Source organism: Helobdella robusta (assembly GCF_000326865.2).
Source record: "Helobdella robusta unplaced genomic scaffold HELROscaffold_48, whole genome shotgun sequence".
Classification (NCBI taxonomy): Eukaryota; Metazoa; Annelida; class Clitellata; order Rhynchobdellida; family Glossiphoniidae; genus Helobdella; species Helobdella robusta.
This window is the reverse complement of record NW_008705215.1, coordinates 51,470-62,778: the sequence shown is the minus strand read 5'-3', so window position 1 is coordinate 62,778 and position 11,309 is coordinate 51,470. Positions and strand designations below refer to the sequence as shown.

The window sequence follows — 11,309 nt, the reverse complement described above, 5'->3', positions numbered from 1 at the left end:
TATCATCTTGGCTTAATAGATGAACAAAAATCAGGTAGTTGATGAAGAGATGAGTGAACTTGTTATCATGGTGAATGTATCAAGATATATTTTTTTAATCACCCAAGATGATTACGTAATCATTCACGATGTTATCATTGTATCGCGAGTTTTTATCAGCATCACAGCATCATTGCATAGGCATTCTTGTTTGTCACCATTAGTATAAAACCACACACAAAAAAATCAAATCATCTCTAACAAATCATGGTTTTGTCACCAGCTTGAAATGAAATTGGAATAAATCTTATCATTGTATCATCATTTATATCATTGTATCTTCACTTATATCATTATGTCATCACTCTTATCGTTATCCTAAATGGAATTATTTCAAATGCGTTATCACTATCACATCGTCATCATCACCACCGTCATCATCTTCATCGTCACCAGCGGAAACCCCGAAAGACGCTAAGGTGAAGGGGTTGGTGGGCAAGCCACCTCAGCCGTCGACCTCCGCTGGCAAGCAGCCAAAAGTTGAATCAGTTAGTCCCTAATTCTCAGTTGCTATATTCTCAAGAAAAAGTTGACTAACTATTTTATAACGGTGTAATAGTGTACGTGAATACTTTTGATACAATTGCATCACACACGCACGCACACGCGTTGCTTATGTCACAATTACGTCACAAGTCTTCTTATGGTGCTTATGAGGAGAGGAATAAAATAGCATAGGGTTGATGTTTATTTTTATTTGTATAAAGTAATATCATTGCTGAAATGCTGAGGTCAATAGTACGGCATAAATCTTTCGCCACTTCAGACGGCATCCTTTAAAGCGTCACTTAATTACGATCAGTCATTTTTTAATTGGTTCGTTATCGCATTGCACTGTTTGCACTGTCTGTTGGTCAGTGACGTACATCATCTTCATTTTGGCCGTTTGTTTCATTATTATCACCTTCATCGTCACCATCATCCACTCATATTTTCATCACTATCTCCGTCATCATCTTCGTCGTCGTTGTCACCACCGCCACCTTAGACGCCACCGGTCAGCAAACCAGACTCCCTCCCCTCCATCAAGCCGATCGTCCTCAATAAAAGTGAAGCAGCCGAGATACCAGAGGGGGTGGTCAAAGTGGTCAGTGCTGGGGCCATCAACACTCCCGTGTCCAAGGTAGGTGGGTGGGTGGGTGGCTTGGTGGGTGCATGTATGTTGATGATGATGTGAGGAGGAGGAGGAGGATGTGGTGATGGTCAGGTAGTGTTATGGTGATGACGTGGTGGTAGTGTTAAGATGATGACGATGATAATGTGCTGGTGGTGAGAAGGATGACAATGTGATTATGATGACGAGGATGATGAAATGGAGGATGATGAAATGGAGGATGATGAAATGGAGGATGATGAAATGGAGGATGATGAAATGGAGGATGATGAAATGGAGGATGATGAAATGGAGGATGATGAAATGGAGGATGATGAAATGGAGGATGATGAAATGGAGGATGATGAAATGATGACGATGATACGAAACTGAACAGGTTTCAGCGGCTGACATATCAGCAGCGTCGGCGAGCATCAACGTCCAGATGGAGAACATGCACCATCTGCAGGAGATTGAAGGTGATCATTACGATGACCGGACCGTGATGACCATTAGAAGGATGATGATGATGATGATTGTGATGATGATGATGGTGATGATGATGATGATGGTGATGATGATAACGACGATCAGTCATCATTTCATTCTTTTTGACGAGACAGACCGGCAATGAAAACCTACCGTAAGTCTAAAAAATGGACACTACAATAATGATGATGTAGTTTCGAAGATGATGGTGATGATGATGTGAGGAGGAGGAAGAGGATGACGATAATGGTGATGATGGTGATAATGATGATGACGATGATGATGGCAACAGGTCTGAAGAGCGAGATAAAGGACCTACAGGAGAAGCTGGAAACGTTGAAGACGAAGAGAGCCCAGGACGTCGCCAGGCTGAAGGACTTCGAGAAAGTTAAGATTCAACTACAGCAGGTGATGACGATGATGATGAGGAGGAGGAGAATGATGATGATGATTATGATGATAAAAATATTTCCACCCCACCAGCACCAAGAGTACAAGATAAAAACCCAGGAAACTATGAATGATCTGCAGAGGCAACTGCAAGCTGCTAAGAAGGTTGTTGTGATGCTGTCTCTTGCCAACTTGCGATGTACCTGTGTCTCCTTCTTAGAAGGAATGATTGATTCATTTATTTAACCTCTGTTTATTCACTTATTCATTCATTCATTCACGCATTCAGTCATTCATTCATATATTCATCTCTTCACTCCATCACTCACTAGGAAGCAGCGGACGTAGCAGAGCAGTATGCATCCTTCAAGGATGAGATGTCGGAGGTGCAGGAGACCATCGAGATGGCTACACTGGACAAGGAGATGGCCGAGGAGAAGGTGGTCCTGATGATGATGACGACGTTGATGATGATGACGATGATGATGTGAGTGAGGATTTGACTGGTGATGACGTGAGTGTGAAGATGATGATGATGATGTAAAAGTTGATGGTGATGACATGGACCATGATGATAATGTGAATAAAAATGATTTGTTAATTGTTGATGATATGAGGGTTAGATGACGGTGATGTGAATGGTAAGGACGAGTGAGCAGTTGAAAAGGATAATTATGTTTGTGATGTGAATAGATAGAAGTGACGATGGTGAATGTTTAATGAGGTTGTGAATGCTATTGAATGTGAATATTCGCGTGAACAGTGCGAGAGTCTGCAGCAAGAGATCGACCAATGGAAGGAGAAGGCAGAGGAACTGTCATTGGACCTGCAACTCCTGAAGGAAGATATGCAGACACCGGCTGAAGGCACCTTTTCAACTTTCGAGAAGAAGCAACTGGAGCAGCAGAATGAAAGACTTAAAGAGGCCATCGTCAAGTAGGTTGTGGTTGGGATGGCATTTTGTTTTTCGCTCTAAATCGGAATCTCATATTCCTGCACATTCATCAGTTCACTTTTTACAACTCTTAATAATCCAAAGTCTTAAAAACTTTTTATACTGAAAATTCTCGAATCTGTTGAAAATTTTTCTTTTGTCCCCCAATTATTATTTGATTATTGATTATTTTTTTTTAAATTTGATAAGCATCATTACATTGAGAGCGTTTTGTGACAGAGGTTCGTTTTAATTCTTATCAAATTTATTTCTAATTAGCCTGATTTTTTTCTTAGTTTCTGCTCTTGCTTGCTTCAATGTTTGACCTGTTTCTCTTTTAATTGCACCTGCCCATACAGGTACCTTCGTCGTCATTTATAGTTTTAAAATTTCATCCAATCATAATCACCCTCATCATCATTATCACTACAATCCTCCTCATCACCATCTTCATCTTCATCACAACTTAATACCAACAACAGAGTACGAGAGTTGAGTAACTTTGAGAAGCAGGAGACGTTGAAGTTGCAGAAGCTGGTGGAGGTGCAGAAAACCGAACTAGCATCTCTGGAAAAGGACAAGGAGAGGCTGGACAGTCAGGTGAAGAAGTTGCTGGAAGAGGCCATTGAACTCAAAGAGCAGGTTTGCTGATGTCGTTGTTCATTTGCATGATGTTGTTCACTCTTGTCTTGGATGTTGATGGCTGCTGTTTGTTGGGCTTGTAGCTTATTATTAGTTCTTTTTGGGGGATAAAATTCTCAGACCTAAATTCTGGATCCGTGATTACTGAAATTTGATCATGAGAAATACAAATGGTACATTCTTTGATTTTTACTTTAAGAAAATGTTTTTTTCCTACGTCGCTCTAATCATTTTCGATGTTAGGTCGGTGGAAACGTAAAGTTGTACATTCATATTTACTACTTGAAAAAAAAAATTCACTTTCTCACGATTGGAATGTTGCTATGACAAGCTTTGTTGAAATAACGCATGTCTTCACCTCTGAAACAATAGTCTGCGTACAATCAGATTTAATACAACATTCATTGAACTCGCTAACCGTAAACAATTTTTCCTCGTTCATATTTCAATTTTTCTAAATTAAATTATATAATTTTAGAAATTTATTATCCATATTCGTTAAAAACTTTGTAGTTTGGCATTCGTTTTATGTCAGCTTTAAGTTGCCTAAATTTTCGTTCTTCAACTTGTATCAAACATTTAGAATATCAAATATATATCAAACGTTTAAAATATCACACTGATATCAACTATTTAGAATATCAAACTTATATCACACATTTAGAATATCATACATATACCACACATTTAGAATTGTTCTACTTCTAATTTTACTTTTTCTCATTTAGTTCACCTTAGAAAATATTTTGGCATAGAGGTCTTCAGATGCAATATAAAAATCAACTGCAATGTTTTCAATCATTATTAATTTTTTTTTGACGTTTCCACTCAAAAACCCCAAAAGTGCACAATTCAAGTTTTTACAAAAGTTCATCATTTTCATTACCAAAACTCTTTTTAAATTTCCAAATGATTGACTGAGTACAATTAATAAAAAAATTAATGTGTGAGTGATTAAGTTAACGAACGAATGAATGAGTGAGTGAATGAATGAACGAATGAATGAAGAAAGGAATGAATAAATGAATGAATGAATAAACAAACTCCAGGTTGACAGCTCCCAAGGAGCTGAAGAGATGGTTGAGAAGTTGACAGAGAAGACCCTGAAGCAAGAGGAAATCATCGAGAAGTTGGAGGAAGAGAAGGCTGATCTGGTCGGTGATGTTTGTTTGTTCTGTTCTCTTTCATTTTGTTTGTTTATTTGTCTGTCTATCTGTTTTTATTATTCTTCTGTCCTGTATGTTGTTGGGATTTGTTGTATCCATGTTCACGGATTTATTTTTGGTTGATGGTTCGTTGATGTTTGGTTACTTGAGTGAAGTTTTTTGGCGCGCGTTTATGAATGAATGTTTCATGTGTGTGTTTGTGTCTTGGTTGGTTTGGCGCGCTTGTTGTATAGAGTGGTCTGGTATGCATGCTGGTAAAACGTTGTATAAACTGGTTTTATATGCATGCAGGTTGAATGTTATGTGAATGGGTTTTATGTGAATGGTATGGCGCGAGTATGTTGAATATATTTGAGAGTGTATGAATGCTCGTGTGAATGAATGTATAAGTATTTAGGACAATTGTTTTGGAGAGTTTTTCGAGTTTTTGAGTTAGTTTTTGGTAGAGTGTTTGGTGTAGTTTTTGGGGGTAGTTCGGTTCCAGGGGTGTTAGGTTTTGGTCATTTTGGTAATTGGTGATATTGTCCTGCGGGTTTATTTATCTGAATTTAGTTACTGTGTTTTGATGCCGTTTTAATTTAGTTTATTATTTAGTTTGGAACATTTGGAAAACATTTATTTTGCAGAGTAAGTCTATTTTCGTTTTTGTTTGTGATAAATTTATTTCAGTTAGCTTTTGTTTGTCTTGTTCAACATATAAAACATGTATGAAGAAGACTTGTTAGCGGTTAGTAAGGCCGGATGACCGACTGGCAAGCAGGGCGCGAAAGCACTCCCGCCCGGTCCGTGTTTTCCGAACCGGAGATAAACATTTGTAAGGAGGCGAGTCCTAGGCTGGCGGCGGCGTTTGCTGGTATTCGAATAGAGAAAAGTTTCCGACTCGCGGCAAAAATTCACACTTGCCTCACGGTGTTGCTTTGGTTTTGCAAGATGATGGATAGATGCTTGTTTGTTGATAGCGTTTTTGTGCTATTTTCTATTAACGTTGGCAATTTTTGTTTTCGGTATTCCTTTCATTTGTCCATTATTGTTAAAAGCATTCCACATTTTGTGGTGATTTTGTATTTTTTTTATTTGCATTCTCGTTATTAACGTTAGGAAGCTCTGTGCGAGATGAATGACGAACTGCAGGAGACAGCCCGTGAGACAGAACTCGAGTTGCGAGAGTCTCTAGACATGTCGAACATGAGGTGTTCCGAGACACTGAGGAAGAACGAGGCCCTCAACGAGACCATCATCGACTATCAGAAGACCATTGAAAAGTTCAGAGATCTTGTTGGGCAGTTGCAGGTCGGGTCAAACTGTTTGAAAAATGTTTGGTTGGTTGATTAGTTGGTCGGTTGGTTTTGGTTGGCTAGTTATCTGACTAGCTGGTTAGCCGGTTTATTGCTTTGTTTGCTGATGTGGCTACATTTTTCAAAAAACAGTTTCTATGTATATTATTCAGTGTTTATCTTTGTCCCTGCTGTGGAGTGTCAACGTTTAAAATTTTGTCATATCATGTCTTCACTTGCAAAATTTGATTTTTTTTCTAAACTTAATCGTTTTTCTCTCAATTTGTTTTGGAAGCTCTTATTGAACTCCAGTTAGCAGCACACGTACGCACACACACATAAAAACAAGCATCCATCCATCCTTCCACCAATGTCATGCAGGCAAAAATAAAAGAACTTTCCAGTGCTGGAGCGACAACAACATCACAGCAAGACATCACTGCCAACAACACTACAACAACAAAAGCTCCCACACCCACAATTGAGTTTGACTTCAAAACCAAATTTGCTGAGACCAAAGCCATTTCAAAGGTAGGAGGTGTCTGTTTGCAGTTTTTTAACATTAACTTAATTAATTTATTTCTTTTTATATATATTTTAAAATAAGATATTTGCATAATTTTCCCACATGATTATACGATGTTGCATACTAATGATTTGTTGTGTTGTTTGATGATGTTGTTAGACTGTGAATGTGAAGTCATAAAAGGGTGACGTTGCCTTTTGTTGAGATGTGCGCTGCTGAGCTGGCCGAATGCCGGTGCTTGCACATTTAATAAAGTCCTATTAGAAATGCTTAAAAGAAGATTTTTGAGAAAAAAAAAATAATTAAAATTCTCTCAGACACATTTAAAAATAAACAATTTTAACGAAAGCATTTTACAACGACGTATCTTGTTATGGCGTCAGTTTAAGGTTATAGAACTATTTTAATTTATCATTTATTATTGTTATTATAATTATTATAATTATTATTATCATATAGTATTTACCGTGATAGAAATGCAAATTGAATGAACCATTTAGGATTAACCTTCTCTCGTTGTACACATCCTTTTTATAAGATGACGAGCTTCGGAGATTATTTCAGGACATTTTACTATATACATATATATTTTAATTTTGATTATCATTGACAATTATTGTTTCATTCATTTCATGTACGTTTTTACGATGAAAATAAAAAGGTGTTCTTATTATGGATTTGCAACCAATACGCAGGCAATAGACATGGAGTTGAGAAAGCTGGATGTGGAGCAGGCTAACAAGCATGTGGCCTACCTCTGCTCATTCATGCCTGATAACTTCCTCAAGAGAGGAGGTTGGTTGGTTGATTGGCTGGCTGATTGGCTGTGTCTCTCTTTCTCTGTTTTTTTTGTATTTTTTTGTATGTATATCTGTAATCTGTACTGCGTACCTCTGTGACTGTGTCTTCCATATGTGTATTTGTGTACTTCTGTGTGTGTATGTGTGTGTGTGTGTACGTGTTTATTTTTTTCATGTTCATTTGGCTCTATTTGTTGATTCATTTCTACAAAATTTCCTTCATTCATTTCTTCTTGTAATTGTTAATTCGCTCATTTTTTCATTTAATTTTTGATTTGTTAGTTTTTACTTCATGTGCCATCAATAGACAATTGAGTCAGTTCTTCTTGGAATATGTGCAAACTTCAATCCATCAAAATAAGATGAATAAATAGACTGCAACTCAAACATGCTCCTTTGCAAGCTAAGCACTTGTTCAACCCTCTAGCTCACATTCAATCGACTCAACTTTTCTTTCTTTTGTTTAGTCAATCGTTCACTCATTCGTTTATTCACTCATTCGTTGATTTACTCATTCTTTGATTTACCCATTCCATCACTCACTTAATCACTCACTCATTGCAGGTGATCACGACGCGGTGCTGACACTCCTCTTGATCCCTCGCATGATCTCCAAATGTGACCTGCTCATGACGCAAGTCAAGGAAAAGGTTTTGGTTTTTTTTTTAGTTTATTCTTTTTTTGTCAATTCATTCATCATTTATACAATCATTCGTTCATTTGCTCGTTCGTTCGTTCATTTGTTCGTTCATTAAGTTTATATATGGATGTTTGTATGTTTGTTAAATAATTATTTGTTCCTTTCTCTCTTTTTATTTTTCATCTATTCGTTCATGTTTTCATTCATTCATTCATTAATTCATTCAACTAACTTCTCATTCATTCATACATTCATTCATCTATCCATTCATTCGTTCGTTCGTTCACTCATTATACAACAATGCAGTTTGACATTTTATCTATTCATTTTATTCAATTTATTCACTCATCACTCATTGATTTATCTATTCATTCATTCATTAGTTCACTAATTCATTCATTAATCTACTCATCCATTCGTACATCCACTCACTCACTCATTTCACACACGACACCACAATGCAGTTTGACATTCCAGAGGAGATAGCACGGGCTGACGTGGTCGAGACGCAGAAGAGTGAGGGCTTCGTATTCGCTTGCAACATCACATACTCAATCTGCGTGCTGCAGGCTTATCTTAAACAATATGAATAGTGAGTGGCTGGTACATGGTACATGCATGCATGGCTAGCTGGCTGGATAGATGGATATATATGCATGGCTTTATGGATGAATGGATATATTCGTGTATGCATGCATGGCTGTACGGATGGATGGATGGATATATGGATGGATATATGGATGGGTATATGGATGGATATATGGATGGATGGATGCATATCTAGTTTATAGGGCTGCATGCTGGCACCTGCATCAAGACGCCTGCAATCCTGTTTGCCGTAAATTGTTCGGATGTGGATATGTATATCGGCGGTGACGATGCGTGATGGTGTTGTGTAAAATTGGGCTGAATTTATGATTGGTCAAATTGTGCTACCTGCAGTGCACTGAACACTTGTGCGGTGGACATGTTGCTGAAGATTGGAACGCTGCTACCGGAGATTGCAGTGCACGAGAAGTCGCTGGACTACTACGTCGACCTCCTCAGGAAGGATAAGGTCGTGTGTGGCGTTCATTTCGTTCTGTTGTTGTTGTGCCTGTTTCATATTGCTGTTGTTGCTTTAATGTTATTACGGTTAGTGTCTTCATATTCTATTTAATGTTGTTGTTCATTTGTTTTGCTGTCCTGGTTATGACATTAAACTGACCCTCACTGCCTTGTGAGTAATGTTGGATCATCAAAGGCTAGGCCCACCGCTTATAACTGTGGTTGCGTAAGGAAGGGCGTCCTGCGTAAAAATTAGCCAAATAAATTACTTATGATGGAATGGCGTCGAGGGGTATTTCGGTTTCATCATAGGTAGCCAAACGGCAACCCCCGATCTCGGGGAAAATGTCGTCTAAACGTGTGTTGTTGTTGTTGTTGTTCATTTGTTTTCCAAATCTCTTAGTTGCTTATCATGATCCTGTAAAATGGTTTTAAATGCCAGAATGGTTTCAATAGCAGAAATAATTGTTAAATTCCAGTTGGACGAGACGACTTCAACAGACCTGCTAGACAAAGCCATCCAGTACTTTGAGCACTTGTACTCAGTGCACCTGACCCAGTACAAGCCCAACTGTGCCCAGCTGATGGCGGTGCAGATGCAGACGTTACACGCCGTCGCCAACTTCATCGGCACCAGTGTCCATACGCTCAAGTTATCACTGAAGGTTTCTGTTGTTGTTGATGTTGTTGTTGCTGTTGTTGTTGCTGTTGTTGTTGCTGTTGTTGTTGCTGTTGTTGTGTTCATGTCACTTGTTGATGTTTTCTGATTAAGGTGTTATATCACAGTTAGTCGTATGCACGTTCATCGTATGGGTCGTCATTATTATCAGTTTTTCTTCATTCATTAAAACGACCAGCCGAGCGAGATGCAGTCGTTATCATCGCCAATTGTTGACTTGCTGAATTTCCTTGAGGAGCAGAACAATGAGCTGAAGAACTCTGCCAAGAAGGTGATGACGTGTCATGTCATGGGATGAGTGACGTCACGTGATGACGCATTATGTCATGTGATGACGTGTCATGTCATGCAATGAGTGATGGGATGTCATACGATTTGATCTCGTGCAGTTTAATTTAATGTCATGTTCTGTCATCTGATATGATATGACGTTACAGATATGTTATTATGGTGATAGTTATAATGATGATAAGAATGATATTTGAACGCGAAGGTTAAAAGAAGACTTCCAGACAATCCTGCCTCTGCCAACCCAATGTCCTTCAGTGATCAGGTAGGTAGTTTGGATGTGTTTGTGTGTTTGCAAGTTGCTTCAATATTTGCTGGATGTTGGTGAATGTCTTTGTGACAATAAACAACATTTATCATCTTTCTCATTTATCATTCATTCGTTTATTCATTCATTCATTCACGATCGTCTTGAGTTTTGATCATTATCATAACCCTTCATTACCACCTCAATCTTCATCATTGTCACAATTTTTCATCATAACCGATATCACGAACACAATCATTTTCATCACGACTGATTAGATTGAAAAGAAGATGTCAGAATCGCTGGAGTCACTTGGAAAGTTGTTGAAGATCATTAAGATGGTTTGTGCTGCATGCGGTCAACTGATTGTCGTCATGGCAGGTTAGTTAGTCGGTCGGTTGTTTGGTTGGTCGGTCGGTTGGTTGTTTGGTTGGTCGGTCGGTTGTTTGGTTGGTCGGTCGGTTGTTTGGTCGGTCGGTCGGTCGGTTGTTTGGTTGGTTGGTCGGTTGTTTGGTTGGTCGGTCGGTTGGTTGTTTGGTTGTTTGGTTGGTCGGTCGGTTGTTTGGTTGGTTGGTCGGTTGGCTGGTTGATTGATTGGTGGTTAGTCGACTCAGCGATTAGTTGATAGTTTTACAGATTCCTCTTGCTCTTCCAAGCAATTCCTGCGATGTGACGTTCTTTTATGTGTGTGTGTGTGTGTGTTTGTGTGTGTTTGTGTGCATTTGTTACTTTGTATGTTCATTGATGATGTATGAGTTGTTTAATGTTGCGGCTGGTTTCTATCGTTATTTGGTTCACTTACCTCATTCAACATTTGCAGGACACGAAAGCACTGAGACTATGGGTTGGTGCCCTAGATGTTGTTGTTGTTGTTGTTGTTGTTGTTGTTGTTGTTGCTGCTGCTGTTGTTCCGCATGGTTTGGTTGTCTCGTTTTTATGTCGTCACGATTGCCAATGACACTGCAAGTTGGCGACAAAAGTTTAAATTATTATCTGGTTAAATAAATATTCACAACCTAAATATGGTAATATTATTTGTAGACGTCAATTACAAA

At 38.5% G+C, this 11,309-nt stretch overlaps 1 protein-coding gene across 1 annotated transcript; it reads left to right on the top strand.

Annotated features, from left to right (window-relative positions):
* Nucleotides 1–1,912: 1,912 nt before the first annotated feature.
* HELRODRAFT_102242 (hypothetical protein) lies at nt 1,913–11,085 on the top strand (the record flags this gene model as incomplete). The annotated part of the gene is made up of 17 exons (XM_009026534.1): nt 1,913–2,029; nt 2,105–2,176; nt 2,344–2,451; nt 2,775–2,947; nt 3,428–3,587; nt 4,637–4,741; nt 5,852–6,043; nt 6,457–6,558; nt 7,249–7,348; nt 7,918–8,003; nt 8,458–8,585; nt 8,936–9,050; nt 9,520–9,705; nt 9,898–9,990; nt 10,213–10,272; nt 10,533–10,635; nt 11,075–11,085. Coding segments are annotated over exons 2-17 (1,761 nt in total), but the record flags the coding sequence as incomplete, so codon positions are not given.
* Between the last annotated feature and the right edge of the window lie 224 nt (nt 11,086–11,309).